Genomic DNA, 18,776 nt, shown 5'->3' on the forward strand with positions numbered 1-18,776 from the left:
TCTAGACATTACGACATATGAAGGATGTTTTCTTCATACGTTTCCTGAAGCCAAAAACTCGGAGGAAAGAATGTGAAGAATGGATCAACTTGTGCGAACGTCAAAAGACCAGTTTAACTCCAGCAAGGTGAAGCCATTCACCTTCATATGCAGTAAACATTTTGTTGGGGGCCATGGTCCTACAGACGAAGAGGTAAGCCATTTTGATATTTTTAAGCGTGGCATTTTGCCATGCTGCTTCTGTCTGATAATGACTGTGTAGCATTTGCGATCGCTACACAAAAATAGCAATGTAAATCACCCCCAAGAACGGTCAGAGAGGTTAAGAAAACCAGAGGATATAATATAGAAGAAAGACAGGGCATATGGTGGTAAAGGATGGATTGTTGAAACAGGAGAATGTCATTGTCAGTGGCGTAAGGCAATGCACACAAGCCGTCGATAAAAAAGCTACCCCTGGATCAGGTCGGCTTTTTCCCGTCTCTTTCAGCCCACGAGACTCAAGCCATCTCTTTAACTGAACATTTGTATGTTCTTCCACATCTTTACCCGTGAATTTGGCACCAGGGACATCATTTTCAGACAGAATTGGTAGGTTTAACTGAGTAAACATCTCGTTCGTACACCATTTCCATGCACTTACTTTTTGGGACAAACAGGAGGTTGACCCGCCTAGCAACAATTGCTAACGTCAGGAATATTGATGAGCAAAAGTGACGTGTTGCGTGCGGTACGCCATTCTGGGTCAGGGTGGCCTTTGATAGATTTTTTTGAGACCAAATGAATTGATTGTGAAAGAAACCTTAATTAATCTCCTACTGAGTTTTTTTATGATAACCCCCCCACCCCAACCCGAACCCGAACCCATAACACCCACCCCTCTCTAGACCCCTTCAAGCCGCATATGGACCCGTATGGGACTTCGTCCTAACGCAGAGGCTCTTTGTGGAAATGTTCAAGTGTCTGTTAATACTGTGAGGTTGTTGGCCATGTGGGCTCAGTAGAGCGAGTATGAGGAAATACGGTTTTAATGAATTGTGCGTTATGTTCCAAAAGAGCCTCTGCGGGAGCCCCGTTGTAAGTTTCTGGACTGTTATGCAGAGCTGGGAGTACGCCACATGTGCGAGTCGTATGCAAGTCTCAAATCCCAAATGATTGTGGCAAAAATCAAACAAGAGTTTGCTGAATTTGAGTCAAGTCCTTACTTGGGTTAAGCAAATCATAAACTAAGTCATACAACCTTTGCACTCAGTGTCTGCTTTGTGATAGTTATCTGGACTAACAAATTCAGATTCACATCTTTTTTCCCCAATGATCCCAAAGCAATATATAGTAAGTAGGGTGCTTTGAGATTTTTTTTCTAATATAGATTTAGAAAAATCTAGTCCAAGTCAAATTGGAGGCAAGTCTCATGAATACAGAGTCCGAGTAAAAGCTAATCATAGTCAAGCAAGTTAAAAGCTAAAAATTGCAACTGAAGTTTGACTGGGGTCAAGTCATGTGACTCAAGCCCCCAGCTCTGCTATTGGGACCCTACGGCGGCCAGCTCAAGGAAGGGCCTGACTGGCCTGGCACCGGCATCCCCGCCGGTGACTCTAATTGGACGCAGCGCTGTGGCCTGGCATGTTGGCCATGCCACCGACCATGCTGGCCGCTCCAGCCATACCTGAGGGCCCCCCCATTGCGGGAGGGCTGTGCTTGGTGGGAGAGGTCATTTCGGCGCCGCGCCCTGGCGGGGCTTGGGGCGCGTGCTGCAGGGCGTGGCGCTCCAGCAAGGTGCGATGAGTGAAGGCCCGGTGGCACACGTTGCACTGGAAGGTGCGCTCGGCACGGTGCGTGCGCATGTGCACGTTGAGTGAGCTCTTCTGCGTGAAGCGTTTGCCACACATGGAACACTGGAAGGCCCGCACACCCGTGTGCACCACCATGTGCTTGAGGAGGTAGTCACGCAGGGAGAAGGAGCGCCAGCAGATGGAGCACTGGTGAGGTTTCTGGCCTGTGGGCAGGTATGTGAGTGGAACACAATTAATTTTACTGCTTGCGTATGCACGGTCTACCTTTGTTCATCCTGAAGTGGGACAGGAACATCGTGTTATGTCATATACACAACCATGATGGGAACATAATGTACGAAGAAAGTTTTTCAAGTGCCGATGTGCCAAGGACTACTTAATTACAAAGATAGTGTCAGATCCATCCAGGCAAACCAGTAATAGCTCATCACAGGGTTCCTACAGGTTTGAACTAGTGAAATTTAAAATGTTTAGATCTTTTCAAAAAAGTTGCGGCACTATGCTGGAGAACTTGAAGCCATGACGTTTTTTTTTTTTTTTTTCTTAATGCAATTTAAGCAAGAAAGCCTGGACACTCACGCTGTGAGTTGGACAGAATAGTAGAAAGATGTTTGAAACAAATGTGTCAAAAGTGTCAAACAAAAAGGTATTTAAATGCAACTGCAAATGAGTGAACAGTTGCCAATTTGAAAAAATATATATATGGAACCGGGCAAACAGGGACTCAAATGATCTCTTGACATTAAGACAGTCAAAAACAACAGAAAAATATCATAATAGAACCCACACAGTAAACAATAAATACATTTACCTATTCAGCTACTTCACGTAAAACAGATGCAGCCTGTGCAAAGTTGTAGAACTATTAATCACATTACAGTCCAACTGAAACTAAAGTTATCTTTTTTGGCAAAAAGTCCAATTACAAGCAATTACAATTTTAAAATAGAATTTTAATTAAAAATAAATTGTTATATCCTTTAATATTATCCAAACAAATTCCACAGAGTAATCAATATATTAATTGACCAATTCAACACTACTTCAGACTCTGAAGTAAGTGAAAACTGACGGCACGCATATCTTTCAGCATATTTAAAAGATGCCTGCTAATCTTTGTCATAGAGTTGGGGCAGGGCAGTTTCAGAGATATATTTACGACCTGGCAAGCAATGCTTTGGCTCCAGGTGTTCCATTAAAGCAACACTAGGTAACTTTTCAACCTTTATAAAACAAGTTAACGTTTATGATGATATGTTGACTGACAAGTAGTTGAATGACACCTCTTTTATATCTTCAGGGGGTCTGTACTAGGGGTGAGAACCTGTTTTTACCTCACGATACGATACGATTTGCAAAACAAACCTCGCGATAACGATCTCACGATGGCGATACAGTGATTATTAATACATTGGTCAGGTAATCATTCTAGGATATTCTACAAAACAACTGATAAACAGAAAAACAAGCTACCTTCCTCCTTCTGTTGTAAGTTTATCACTAGTAAATGTCCAATTCATTTGAACGGGGAGGGTGGCAGCGAATGATCCCATCCAACTGGGCCCCTCCCACTTCTATGGCCATCAGTAGCAGGCAGTGCCAGCCAGCCAGGTAATTTGGGGCCTTTTTAGGTCATTACCTGTTGATTTTCAGTCATTTCCTGTTGATTTGGGGGACATTTTATGGGTCATCTCCTGTTGATTTTGGGTTACAGAACAGGAGGTTACCCGTGAATGAATAGGCAGTGACTCTAATTCAAATGAACAAAGTGACCTGTAAATGCCCCGAAAATCGGAGAGTGACTGAATGAATGTTCGTTCGCCCGTCCCAGTCTTAATGGATTGGGCGTCAAACGCAGTAAATGGCAGCCATAGAGTTAATTGAGACACTATTATGGTGGAAGATTCTGGTAGCCACTTGTTGGTTCCTTTTTTTTTTTTTTTTTTTTTTTTTTTTAAACATAACTGCTTTTATAACAATAAATTTCCATTCATTTCCTATTAGGGACGAACGGTAGTTTGTCCCTACTTAGCAACAGTAGCTAATGTCATGAATACTAATGAGCGGAAGTGACATGTTGCTTGCGGTACGCCATTATTGAAAAAACGGGAACAGTAACTGAATAAATAATTAGCACAGAACAATAATTTTGATTGTTATTTACATCTGTAGTGCTGCAACGCATGCTAGGAGGCATGTTGGAGGGCAACAGTGTTGATAGCAGGTGGCAGAAGAAGTTGACTGTCTCCCCCAAAGAAGCAGTGATGGCCAAATGGAGCTTCTTGGAGCAATGAAGCTTTTAAGCCAATTGGTTCAAAGCTTCATGGTGGTTCATTTGGTCTTATGACAGTCGTACGATGCCGCCGTCAACGTGTTACTGGTTAATATCTTTTGACGTAAACATCCCATAATACAGTGAGGACAGCTGCGGCTTATCTATGAACAAATGCCGTTTTTGTGTCACATTTGGGGGGTGGCTGCTTATAGTCAGGTGTGCCTTACGGTGCAAAAATTATGGTAGTTTGTTGGTCATTTGTTAGTTTCAGGGCTCCGGCTAAGCTGGCACTAGTCAATTGGACCATATTAGCATGGCAATGAAAAACAACATATGCACACATGAAAATCATCGATGACCCATGCAATCAATAGTGTTGGCCATGTTTTCAACATAAAGTTATTAAAACTGTCAATAATTTGAGTATGAACAGGAACATTTCTAATCCAGAAGCTCTGCAGAGGAGCAGGGCCCAGTGATATCACATCAGTTTTTTTCCACAGCTGACCGCAAAATAAAAAGCAACTTGTCAGGATCAGCCATCTTTGCTGTTCACATTAGCTTGGAACGCTTTGAGGTCGCAACTGGTACCCTCAGAAGGGGTAAGTTCGACTTCCCACCTTCCTATAATGCAGCGTGAGCACGATTGGCCACTCCGGAGCCCTGAAACTAACAAATAACTTGCAAACGGCCGGAATTTGTAGAAATGAACTCCACCAATTAATTAAACCCCTGCTCGAAGATTAAGCCCAATGTAAAAAAAATTCTGAACTTCAGCTTTAAGGCAAAACACTATCACTTTTGTCCACTGGTGTCGCTAAAAACAACGAAAACTGAAAAGTTACCTAGTGTTGCTTTAAGAGGCAAATTCCGGCCCGTTCTTTAACAGACAAAGGTTGGTCATCAAGGACAATAAATTCAAAATTTTTGTCTGTCATTCTTGTTGTTTTTTGGACGTCTCTAGGTAGTGTTTCCCTTCGCTGCATGCTGAGAGTTTGCGGTTGTGGCTGCTGTTGCAGCTGTTTTTTCCTCCTTGGTAAACTCCTTGTATTCCTTTCCATGTTGACTCCTCAGGTGCTTTATTTAGTTAGTGGTATTAAATTTGGCAACATTTGTGCCAACTCCTGAAATATCCTGATGACAAATCTTGCATTTTGACATGGGGGTGGGAGCGTCGATCACAAAGTATCACCAAACAGCTGACATGTTGTTGCTACTGCTGCTGTGCAGCCATAGCGTGTTACTGGCACTGCGCATGCGTCGCAAGCGTCGGCACCTGCTGTGGCGCAGCGGACATACAGGCATCGGAGCCTGCCTTTCTAAGAGCTCTTAAGTACACAGTACAGTGAATGCGGCCGTTTCGGCGTTAGTTCCGATGCTGGTATCCGAATCGGAACATTTTTATCTGAAATCAGGATTTTGAGCCAAACCAAGGTTTGTTGATGTGAGCAGAGTGTCTGCGCTTACCAGAGTGGATGAACATGTGCTTGCTGTAGTTCTTCCTGGAACGTAAAGATTTGCCACAGTGTGTGCAGTCAAAGGAGGTCTCGGATCCTTGGGAGGAAGGCGATGGGCCTGAAGAGCAGGCAGCTGGCGTGTTGGTGGCAGGCGGTGGCACCGGTGTCATGGGGGTTGGGGGCGGCGCCTGTTGGCTGGGTTCCGCCCCCGCCATAGTGTCCATCCCTCCCATGTAGAATGGCGGCGGCTGGGATTGGCTTACTGGGTACTGGAAAAGAAGCTGTGCGAAAAGCATCTGATGAGCTTTAGGCATGTTCATTCCACTCGATTTTTTTAAGCTTCAATTTCTACTACATTTACTATTATATTTATATTTACAGTGGGGCAAATAAGTATTTAGTCAACCACCAGTTGTGCAAGTTCTCCCACTAGAAAATATTAGAGAGGCCTGTAATTGTCAACATGGGTAAACCTCAACCATGAGAGACAGACTGTGGAAAAAAAAACAGAAAATCACATCGTTTGATTTTTAAAGAATTTATTTGCAAATCATGGTGGAAAATAAGTATTTGGTCAATACCAAAAGTTCATCTCAATACTTTGTTATGTACCCTTTGTTGGCAATAACGTAGGCCAAACGTTTTCTCTAACTCTTCACAAGCTTTTCACACAATGTTGCCGGTATTTTGGCCCATTCCTCCATGCAGATCTCCTCTAGAGCAGTGATGTTTTGGGGCTGTCGTTGGGCAACACGGACCTTCAACTCCCTCCACAGATTATCTATGGGGTTGAGATCTGGCGACTGGCTAGGCCACTCCAGCACCTTGAAATGCTTCTTACGAAGCCACTCCTTTGTTGCCCTGGCTGTGTGTTTGGGATCATCGTCATGCTGAAAGACCCAGCCACGTCTCATCTTCAATGCCCTTGCTGATGGAAGGAGATTTTCACTCAAAATCTCTCGATACATGGCCCAATTCATTCTTTCCTTTACACAGATCAGTCTTCCTGGACCCTTTGCAGAAAAACAGCCCCAAAGCATGATGTTTCCACCCCCATGCTTCACAGTGGGTATGGTGTTCTTCGGATGCAATTCAGTATTCTTTCTTCTCCAAACATGAGGACCTGTGTTTCTACCAAAAAGTTATATTATGGTTTCATCTGACTATAACACATTCTTCCAGTCCTCTTCTGGATCATCCAAATGCTCTCTAGCGAACCGCAGACAGGCCTGGACGTGTACTAACTTCAGCAGGGGGACATGTCTGGCAGTAGAGCTGGGAATCTTTGGGCACCTAACTTTTCGATTATGATTCGGAGGCTCCGATTCGATTATAAAACGATTATTGATGCACCCCCCTCCTTTTTTTTTCCTCTCTTTTTTTAAAAATGTTTTGTACATTAGCTCCAAAATTGTTCAAAAATACTCTCAGGCTAAACCACACTACTATTTCAGTATCAAGTTAACATATAGCAGTAAACAAATATACAAAAATAACATTAAATAAAAAACTCCAGTCCCCATTCTGTATCAGCAGCTTTAAACTACATTCAATTAATTTAATGTTGTGAATCAACTGTTAAATTTGTTAAAATTGCTCCCGTTATTCCATAATTTCCCTCTTGTCTACTTTCGACATGTGAAAGTTTTAAAACTATTTTAAAGATAGATTCAAGTCAATATTTTACCGATTTAGGAGTATTTTAGATAAAAAGTTAATTAGGTTTGCTTGGAAGGTTCGCTACAACAGCCTTGCAGGGAAGTGTACTGCTTTAAGATGGCGGCCGTTTATAACGCAGCATCTAGCTTTTTGTAGATGTGTTGCTAACACTACCAAATCTATATTGCATCTAGTCCTATATCAATGACAGCCACTGTAACATTATATGGATGTACTTTGTAGCAGCTTTTCGGCAGCAGTCTGGTATGTTGTTGTGGTATTTTGTCTCGTTGCATGAGTTGAGCTAGAGCCGTGAGTTGAGCATTGGCATTACCCGAGGGGCCGGGTAATGGGAAGCATGATGTTTAGCTACTCTCGCTCCGTTCCATCCCGAAGACCGCGCGGCGCACTGAGTGTTGTGTACTTCCGCTTTACTTCGCATATTTCAATAATCGGAATTTGGATGTTTGTGAATCGTTCTCGAATCTTCCACGGCCGAATCGCGAATAATCTAAGAATCGGAAATTTTGCACACCTCTATCTGGCAGTGCAGGATTTTAGGCCCTTTAGGTGCAATGTGTTACTGAAAGTAACCTTTGTGGTCCCAGCTCTCTGTAGGTCATTCATTTACTAGGTCCCCCCGTGTGGTTCTGGGATTTTTGCACACCGTTCTTGTTATCATTTTGACGCCACAGAGTGAGGTCTTGCATGGAGCCCCAGATCGAGGGAGATTATCAGTGGTCTTAAATGTCTTCCATTTTCTATTAATTGCTCCCACAGTTGATTTCTTTACACCAAGCGTTTTACCTATTGCAGATTTAGTCTTCCCAGCCTGGTGCAGGTCTAAAATTTTGTCTCTGGTGTCCTTCAACAGCTCTTTGGTCTTGGCCATAGTGGAGTTTGGAGTGTGACTGACTGAAGTTGTGGACAGGTGTCTTTTATACCGATGAGTTAAAAGAGGTGCCATTAATACAGGTAACGAGTGGAGCCTCGTTAGACCTCGTTAGAAGTTAGACCTCTTTGACAGCCAGAAATCTTGCTTGTTTGTATGTGACCATATACTTATTTTCCACTCTAATTCGGAATTTTTTTATTTTTTATTTTATTTTATTTTATTTTTTTAAATCAAACAATGTGATTTTCTGTTTTTTTTTTTTTTTTCAATATTCTGTCTCTCATGGTTGAGGTTTGCCCATGTTGACAATTACTCTCTGTAATCTTTTCAAGTAGGAGAACTTGCACAATTGGTGGCTGACTAAATACTTATTTGCCTCACTGCACATATATATTTGTATTATATTTACTTCTATAATAGACTTACCTTTTTACTTTTATATTTTTAAGTCATTCAGACTATTTAGAGCATCAATGTACTGGATTTTTCATTTGCTTTTCAATCTTTTAACATTGAAATTATTTTCTTTATTTTAAATATGTATAGTTTTTCATTGCTTTATTTTTGTTAATTATGATCTTGTTTCCTGAGCATTTTACTGGAACAGTATAATACAGTTTATGCTTAAATGAAATAGATTTGATGACAATGAGCACAAGCAAAATTCAAACAAAGGCGCACTGGTTTATCAGGCAAACCGTCAATTTTTAGAAGGATTTAAAGTGTTTTATAATGTGAAAAATACAGTGAGTAATTGTTATGCTTGATTACTGAATTCAGTTTGTTGTTTGCTACAGTGCCTTGAAGAAATATTTGCCTCTTTCTGAAATTCAATTCTGTTGTACACAAACTAATGTAAAAATCAAAGACAACCCAAGTAAGCATAAATAAAATATTTTTTAGATGGTAACTCTATTCAAAGGAAAAATCCATTAAAAATTTGAAAAACTGACACTTTATTAAGTTCCACTTCACTAAACAAACCCAAGCCTGATTACCACCAGAGCTGCCAGAAAAGAAACAAACTCACGTGATCCTTAAGTATTTTTTTAAACAGCAAATTAAAATTAGCATATATTTAACATGTCATCAATCGAATCATAACTTGTCTCAAATATAATTTCTTTTCATCGGCAAATTTGTCAAATCCCACCCCTGCTGGTCTTCTGGTCCAGTGGTGTGATGTCAGTGGTGCCACTGGAGAATTGTTTTTATTGGAAACGACATAACCCATCATTACATTACTTTATGTGGACAACTTAACCCTCTGAAATTATCTTTCAATGTTAAGTCAATCCATACATCTACTATAACAGAAAAATGAGTGTCCCTGAATGTGCTAAAAGCCATCAATGAGTTTTTTTTTTAGTAACATTAGTTTAGATAGAGAAACTACGCAAAAAAAAAAAAAAAATTCAAAAGGGGGGAAATACTTTTTCTCTATTTGTTTTCCCTTTCTTTTTTATTTGTTTTACTCTACAAGTTTGGTATAGCAAATGAGTATATTCATTGTTTTGAAAGTTTTTGGGAGGTTGCAATGGATCAATGGCATTGCCGTGTATTTTAAGAAGGAAAGAGGAATTGAGATCCGAGTATTTTGAATTAAAAACATGGTCACGGAACAAGTTAAACCAGTATCTCAGGTTATCACTGTATTTCATTTGGGAAAATGCTCAACTGTGTTTCACATCGTGTAGACCAAATACAACCGATTTTAGTAGTTCAAAGGCCAAATGTTGAAGAAAAAAAAACGTACCTGATTGTTGATGGACTGTGAAGTTGGGGGCGGAGTCAGGGGCTTGCTGACCCGTCCTCTGGGATTAAACGCCATGGGCTGAGGAGGTTCGCTCTGCGGCCAGAAACTCTCAGTGAAGACGCCCTGCTCATCATAAAAGTCCTGAAAGACAACACACAATTGGAATAAAAACTCAGCACTTTGTAGGCCTTTTACAAATCCTTGATGGGAAACCAAAGTGAGAACCTTGGACGCTCACCGTCATGAATGCAGCCCTCATCTGAGCCGCGATGCTACGCATGTCCTATTTCCGCGCTTTCCACTGCGCAAAGCCCCTGAATTTTTTTTTCATTCCTCAAACCCAGCTATTATAACAGTCGCAAAAAGCCGCTAGCATTTGTGAAAAAGAAAACTGCCGTCGGACTCGTCGGGCCACATCGCAGGGTGCCTTTCTGCTCACTTTTTAGGATTTGAGGTCGCACTGAGTCCTGACAGCAATTAACTTGTCTGTTGTGTCAGATGCCGGAGGCAGTCAGGCAGGGCAACGTCAAAATGAACAAAATAGATCAAGCGACCGCCACTCTCTTCTATTGAATGTGATAGATTGTACAGCGAGACCTTTAATTTGATTTCAGAAAACCTTGTAAATCACTATTGTGAAGGCAGAAACAATCTAAACCTACAGTACAGCCATGCTGTTAAGCAGATCCGCTGCAATAAAGACGCTACTCATTTAATGCACATTTTCATGTTTTTTTTTTTGTTTTTTTAACCAGAGACGACGTCTGTTGAATTTATATCAGGACACTACAGCAGGTAAAATCTAGCAAGGCGACCCGGGCAAATGTGAGCATGTGGAAAAGAAGCCACTGGTAGCAGGTCGACACCAAGTGTGACATGTCTAATGCGAGGCTGAGTAAGAACCTCGTATGGCGGCCGCAAGTAGAGTTGGAGTTGGTTGGTTGGTTGGTGTTATACTTGTATAGCGCTATCGGGGGCTACTTCTGTGCTCCTGCCTAACTCGACCTCCATCATTCAATTTAGATTTTACTATCTTTCAATGCCTAATGTAAAATGTAAAAGTGATTGTGCCAAATGTGTACATAACATTACAGATGTCCCGATCCGATATTTGGATAGGATCAGACGCCGATATGGATCGGAACACGGGAAAAATTCCGATCCAGACTTCCGATCCAGTTTTTTTTTTTTAAGTACGGTCTGGGTTTTCTAGCGCACCGGTTTACATAATCCATTCCAGTTTTTGCTTCGGTTTCCGTAAAATCCGGTCCACATTTTACGGCATACCTTCAGCACACTACATTTACATAACCGTCTCCCAATTTACCGAGAGACTTTATCGGTAAAAATGTCAGCTGTGTGGGATCATTTCACCTTAAAGGACGACAAAGACGAAGAGGCAGGGAGCCAAATATGCCACAATAAAGGCAAGCGTAGTGGTAAAGCTGTAAGAAGTTTGAATACAACCAACCTAATCAAGCATTTAGCGAAATACCACCACAAACAATATGAGGAGTATGTTAAGAAAACCGAAGACAAAAAGATAGGTCCTACGCAACTAACACTGGCAGAAACTTTTGCTCTGCGTGACAAACTGGCACTCGACAGTCCCAAAGCCCAGGGAATAACAGGAGTCATTGCTGAAGAATTCATTCTGGATGACGAGCCATTATCTCACGTGAGTAAAGACGCGCCATCCAACACGCGATTCGGCCGTGGAAGATTCGAGAACGATTCACAAACATCCAAATTCCGATCATTGAAATATGTCAAGTAAAGCGGGACACAATGAGAAACTGACCGCATTGCGTTCCGAAAGTAAACATAACTTGTCTTAGACCCGGGTAATGCCAATGCTCAACTCACGGCTTTAGCTCAAGTCATGCCGCTGGATAAAAAACACAAGTATACCTGACTGCTGCCGATAGCCGCTACAAACTACGTCAACGTCGTTTTACTGGAGATAATAGATATCATATGTATATACAACAAGATGCTACATGACAGACTCGACTGCGTTGGCAACATTGAAGTATTGAAAACCAGATGCGTTAGTAAACAGCCGCCATCTTAAAGCAGAAGACTTCCCTAGTAGGCTGTTGTGAACCTTCCAAGCGAACCTAATTAACTTTTTATCTAAAATACTCCTAAATCGGCAAAATCTTGACTTTAATCTATCTTCAAAACAGTTTTAAAACTTTCACATGTCGAAAGTAGACAGAAGGGAACTTATGGAATAACGGGAGCAATTTTAACAACTTTAAAAGTTGATTTGCAAAATTAAATGAATTGAATGTAGTTTAAAGCTGCTGATACAGAATGGGGACTTGAGTATTATATTTACTGATTTAAAATGTTAACTTGATACTGAAATAGTCGTTTATTTAAAGAGCATATGACACCAGAAGAAAAGTCTTAAATGGCATTATTATGTGAATTAGAATCATATTTTGAGACGATTCGACTATATACAACAATTTAGCAAAGCGCAGATGACGAGAAATTAGTCTTTTAATCTGCCGGTTAGCCACGCCTACCATTATAGGGCTTTAGCGTCCCCAACAGGTGGATGACGTCAGCGGTAGACTGGGCTCATCGGTTTTACTATTCAGCCCATTGAGGGGGAATTGTTCAGAACGAGGAAAACGCGACGAAGAGAGCCGCAAAATGTCATTGTTTCAGTCTCTCTACTCCCAATATTGTTACAGGATATTCTTTTTATCCAAGTATTTTTCCCCCATAGCTATATAAATGGCTTGAGAAGGACCAGTCAGCCCGTCGAGGGGGAACTATTCACAATGAGGAAAACGCGACGAAGAGAGCGGCAAAATGTCATTGTTTCTGTCTCTTTACTTCAGTATTTTTACAGGATATTCTTTTTACCCAAGTACTTTCCCCAATTGCTAAATAAATGGCATGGTCATGACAAATAACAATCTTGTGCTAAATGGAATATAAAATAATAAAAATCTATTTATTCAAGACGACATGGCAAAAATACTCCATAGTGGTCAAAACTGTCGACTTCACCTTTACTGTCACACCTCCCGAACGATATTTTATGACACCTAAATCGGACATATGTAATTTCCCTTCCCCGGCTTCGGAGAATGTAAACAGACCAGAAGGAGTGACAGCTAGCCGACATGCTAACCCGAACCGAGGGATGTTTTAAAGTCTTCGAAGTGGAAAATCACACATAACTAGCCTGGATTATTTGACATGACGACCCGGTTGTCGAGTTTCTTTGCGGATCGGCAAACCGCCCGGCGGAGAGCAATTTACAGTTCGTTCCCTGGAGGAGGGTGGCTGGAGTTGTTGTGCAGCTAACGTGCTAACAGCTAACTGCTAATGAGCATGAGGATAGCTTTTTACATGCCTATCAATGATCAAACGTAAGCAGTCCTTTATTTAAAGGAATTTTATAGTGTTTACTTTGTAATCACTGTATTCGTATTTGACATAATACAAAACAAGATGTTTACTCACTTCCTTGTAAGTCCAATGGTCCCACAGTAAATATCCACGGTGAATGGGAACCTTTTGAAACTCCAAAAAGGCGCATACGCCTCTCCCGCATACAGAATGATTTTTCTGCAGCCGTTTGGCTGGCGTGATGCAAAAAATAAAAGTATTAATCCGCAAAATCAGCTGAATCCTTCGTCCTCATACACAACAGTACACTGTATAGTGAAGAGAACGTCTTCTACCGTACACGTCACAGCGCCCTCCTCCTCAATGCAAGACCGAAGCCGGAAGTCACTCATTTTCATGGCGCGGGATTCAAAAAACTAAATAAATATAGCGATCGCTTCCACACACATCCAAGCGGTCCATATCATTCAGGGGCATAAAATACAGCGTGTATTATGAAATAAACATGCTTTTTCATGTCACAGGCACTTTAAACCTGAGAGGCTTTTTATACAATGTTTGTAACTAAAGCAGGAAACATTAAAAGCATCTAATGGCTTGGGGAATTTGTGGGATTTTCCACTGAGGTTGTTGGTGTGTTTTGCTTTTTTAAGACCATTTACAATATTATTTGCACGTTTTACTGACTGACTATGCCATTTCTGTTTGTTATTTATAATGTTTTGTGTTTGTCACTGAATAAACAGGTCAGTTTCTTGTTACCAACCGTGTGATATTCAAACTCACCTAATTCAGCTGGCTAGTTGTTATCAAGAGTACTAAAACCTTTTTCAACATGAGTCTGACAACTAAGTAAGGAGGCTAAATAACTTTAATACATGCTCAGATAGGCCGGTATCGGTATCAGCCAGTATCGGTATCAGATCGGAAGTGCAAAACAATATCGGTATCGGATCGGAAGTGCAAAAACCTGGATCGGGACATCCCTACATAACATTTTATTAAATTGATCAAACGCCCTTGAATCAAATCAAATTGTGACACTTTGTAATATCGGCAAATTTCGTATTATAAGATTACGTAACACTGACTGTGTAAGTAAGACTAAGGCTAGGTTCATACCGCAGCTCTTAATGCACAATTGTCATATTGTTGTTTTTTTGGCGTGCCTATTCAGACTGCCTTTGTCCATTGAGCCCGTTTAAGTTTCAAGCATGTGCACTAATTCGCAGTTCGAGATGCACTGTGCAGACCCGCATGCGCAGGTGCATCAAAACAAATGCAGGCTCAACGTCATTCTAGGGTGATCATATTTTGATTTCCAAAAAGTGGACACAAATAACAGACATAAATAATCCACGTTTAGTCTTATATTCAAAGTTTATATGGATTATATGGATATAGCGTGCATGACGCACACATATAGGGATAGTTTGCCCCGACTCTCGGCCTGTAAGCAAAAAGCAATCTTAAAATATTGCTCATTTGAAGCACAGAAAGAAAACCAAGCATTCTTAGGCTTATCCCATACCCCCCACAACCTCCTTTTCTTAATTAGTGTTTCTTACCTAAAACGCTAATGCACAGCTCCATCGCTATCGTAGCGCCCTGTCTCTCTCACTCTTTGTTGATGTAATTGTTGCATGAATTGCGATTTGGGGGACTTGACAGTACATACCGCAGCCACATTCTGGAAAAATGTGGCCCAGATCGGATTTTAACTACATACGAAAGTGACCTGGATCGGATTTGAAATGGTTCACTTTTATGCGACCTGTTCCGTTTAGACAATCAAGTTAATGCGTGACTTAAGTCGGGAAAAACACAAAAAAGTTTGATTTGTGCATTTAGACCTGCGGTATAAACCTAGCTTAAGATTCAGTACCGTGCAGTAGGGTCATGAAACTGGTGATTTACAACTTTTTTTCTTTTGACATTATCCTTTTACATCTTTATTAATTTGTTACCTTGAAGACCTTAAAAAACCATTTTTAAAAATACAGTTTAAAACCAGATCTTTTTCACATTATTCCGATTCTATGAAAAAAAATTGTTACCGTAATTCCCCGAATATAACGGCAAAATCAACTTGTAAAATCATGGTGCGCCTTATAAACGGGTAAATGGATGGAGACAGAAATATATATATATATAAATATATATAAATAAATATATATAAACCGATTTTTTTAAATTGACACGGCCACGTTGTGTTGAAGAAACGAATGCAGCGATCCGTTGTCGACCATTACGGTACGTGACGTCACCATTTTGTTTTGGTAATACTTCACTCTAATCGGCCGAATGATTTCGTCTGTGTTAAATTCTGCTTTTTTCACTCTTCGTAAAGCACAGAATTTAGTTTCTTGAAGTCATTTGAGTCAACGTTTATTGCAGCTCTGCAACTCGGACCATAACAAACGTAAGCACACAGACTTCCTGTGTCCGTCAACTATATGTCCCTCGGGAAACTCAAACCCAAAAAAAATAGTTCCTACTGTTACTGTCGTGTCGACAGCGATGAGTGCTCACGGATTTCCGACTCACTTTCATTTGACCGTATCAATCCATGGAAGACGAGCAAGTTATACAGCAGCCTTTAAAAGAAAAGTCGCATCTGTTTTGTTTTCTCCTCGGTTCTGGTGAGTTGGAGAAGTTGTCAAATCATATTATTACAGTAAATATTGTCAGTTTATTGTAATGTTTTGAACTACCAATGTGCTATGCTTGTGCTGTGTTTCACCAGTCAGTAAAATGACATTTCTGTATCTGTACACGAGCTCTGTTTTCTTGTATTCTTCTATTTATTGGTGCTAAAATTAGGGTGCGCGTTATAAACGGGTACAATAATTTTCCCTAGATTTTACAAGTAAATTTGGGGTGCGCATTATACACGGGTGTGCCTTATATTCGGGAAATTACGGTATATACTGTGAAATATATTGAGGAGTACAAAACTAAAATAATTTACTCTAGTACTGTATCCCAGATTTAGACGGGTCGGAGTCATTGTCTATACAAGCTAGAGCAGGGCGGTAAACCGAAAATTTACCGTCACCGAAATTCTTAACGATGACCGACGTAATTTTGACCATGTCGGTAAATTCGGTAAATTAATAAAACAAGAAAATATAGTCTTTTCATCCCGCTTTGATTCTGTGTTGTCCGTCTATGTTCATTCCCCTTTAAGAAACCGTCAATGGGCTTACGTAGGGAGTCACGTGATCATCAAGGAGCCAATCAAACAAAAGCCCAGTAAGCTAACGCTAGCAGCTAACGCTACAAGCAAAACGTGATGGAGTGTGGCTTAAGAGAGGTTCACCAAACTTTTAACCGACATTTAGTAGACTCTTAGTGGCATCCAGACGGGCTTTCACCCGCTGTCCTCCCTGCTGTTCTCACAATTTCCGGAGATGGTGCTTTCAGTGCTTTCTACTGGTAGCCAGGCTAGCGCTAGCTAGCGGCTAACGCTACAAATGAACGTGATGTAGTCGGATAGCGGCTCTAACTTGTCGAAACGGCTGAACTTAATGAGTGGATTGGGCACGGACTGCATCTAGCAATTACTATGTGGCATTATTTTGTATCTGTCTGTGTGTGATTCCTCTGATAGCTTTTGTGATGGTAAAGCATTCAGCTTAAAGTACAATCCAACGGCGAAACTTATAATGACCGAGAAATGGCCCCAGCTATTTTTCTGTATGTGCTTATTTCTGTGTCATTATTGCTATCATAAAATCTTAAGCGTTTCATTTGAAGAAGATCAATATAGCTTTAATGTGTGTGTGTCTCTCTCTGTTTGTTTGGGGTTTCATTTGTGCGTGCATTTATTAAAAAATGCACTGGGGGGGACCCTGAAACCATAATGTAAACACTTGTATTTAATAATTATGTCACAGCAGCCATTAACAAGTTGTCTTTTTGAAGTGTACTGTTCAAGCTGCAAGTCATTTGTGTTACAATGACATGTTTGCACAGGCATATTGATTTTGATAATGTACATTGTTCAAGTCATACACGCTGTTATAAATGTTCATACTTGAATTCTTATTGCTTACATTACATTTTTATAAACTTAATGTTTAGACTGCATGTACAATTGTTAAATACAGTATATGAAATTGAATGCTGGTAAATAAATCAAGAAACAGTTAATCTGTATTTCATGCATTGATTCAGATTTTCAAATTATATAACAGTACGCTTGGGCGAATTTATCGTCATTTATCGTTATCGAGATAAATCTGCTCAATTTATCGTGATACATGTTTAAGGCCATATCGCCCAGCCCTAATACAAGCATGCACTATATTGTTTGCACAAGCTGTGCTGTCCTCAAGCAGTCTGTTGCATTAATCCACTGTAACATATAAGGGATCCAAAAGCCCTGCTGGCATCCTTTGCTTTTGTGCCCGTTTATACTTGCCGATTCCTAGCCATTTTCACTTTTGAGCTCACCTGTCCAAATCCCGCCATTGCTCCCTGGGTTCCACCCTGCGCTACATCCCGCCTGCCGTCCTCCAGGGCAAAGGCCGTCCCATCGGCATCCTGCACGCCTTCGTCCTTCACTACCACACCCTCGCTTCCGTCTCCCATTACCTGAAACAGAAAGGTGATTATCACTGAAAAAGAAGGAGCTGCAGCAACAGCAACATCTTTTCATGACCTACAGTTAGAAAGCAGATGTCCATTGCTTTCAGTGAGAGGCACACTGAGCACCAACATGTCAGTCATGTGCGCCAATGCAGTGCGAGAGGAGGCTAAAGCAAAGAAAAGCAAAGCGATGCAGCCCTGCATGCCTGAAAACTGTAACCATGGAAACCCTTCCCCATGAACCCCCTTACCATCCGTACAACCACAGAGGTAGCAGCAATACTTACACTCCATACCTAAGTAGACAGTTTGTGTTTAAATAAATAAATAAAATCCTTTTGTAAAACCACATTCTACTACTTTGGTACGCTTCTGAAATGTACTTCTAGAATAAATATTAGGAATCTATTTTGGTCTGCGATGATGATAGGCTTCTCAACACTCATCGGGATTATGTACGGATGATGAATGAATTTGAAAAGAAATAATGGGTCATAATAATTATAAAATCATGAGATCGACTTTTAACAATAATAATTTATGATGACATTTACAAAGGCTGCAACAACTAATCGTTTAATGAATGAGTTGTCAAAGAATTTGATAATCGATTTTTGCCGGAAGCTATGAGCTGTCCCGTATGGGTCCTTGTTTGTGTGTACTGTGAAGCTGCATGCGTGCGCCTGTAATTAGAGCAAGAGAGAGTTCACTGCTACTCTTAGGTTGGGTTGCTGAATATATAGTATTACGAAGTGTTGAGAGTTACCTTGTATTTTGTGTTGTTAGATCCAGTGTACTTCCTTCAGAGGTGAATAAATGAAGCCAGTTGTATTTTTTGTATTTTTTGTTGATGAGACGTTACTACATGGCACGGAGCGCTAAGCTAGTTTGCGATTATGCGAATCAATGTCTTAGTGTACATTTGTATTGTGTTTTGGAGAAGCATATTAGGACTTTGAGTTGTTAGATAGGA

The 18,776-nt window shown here is 40.7% G+C and overlaps 1 protein-coding gene across 1 annotated transcript in view; it reads right to left on the reverse strand.

The window, feature by feature from the left end:
* Positions 1-885: 885 nt before the first annotated feature.
* zbtb45 (zinc finger and BTB domain containing 45) overlaps positions 886-18,776 on the reverse strand; it is a 29,330-nt gene continuing 11,439 nt past the window's right edge. The window contains exons 4-7 of the mRNA XM_057844419.1: positions 17,669-17,809; positions 9,836-9,976; positions 5,536-5,806; positions 886-1,996 (exon numbers count right to left, since the gene is read on the reverse strand). Of these exons, the coding sequence (XP_057700402.1) occupies positions 1,596-1,996; positions 5,536-5,806; positions 9,836-9,976; positions 17,669-17,809 (954 nt within the window). The 3' untranslated portion in view covers positions 886-1,595. The remainder of the gene's footprint in view (positions 1,997-5,535; positions 5,807-9,835; positions 9,977-17,668; positions 17,810-18,776) is intronic.

Source organism: Corythoichthys intestinalis, chromosome 8 (assembly GCF_030265065.1).
Source record: "Corythoichthys intestinalis isolate RoL2023-P3 chromosome 8, ASM3026506v1, whole genome shotgun sequence".
In the NCBI taxonomy this organism is placed as follows: Eukaryota; Metazoa; Chordata; class Actinopteri; order Syngnathiformes; family Syngnathidae; genus Corythoichthys; species Corythoichthys intestinalis.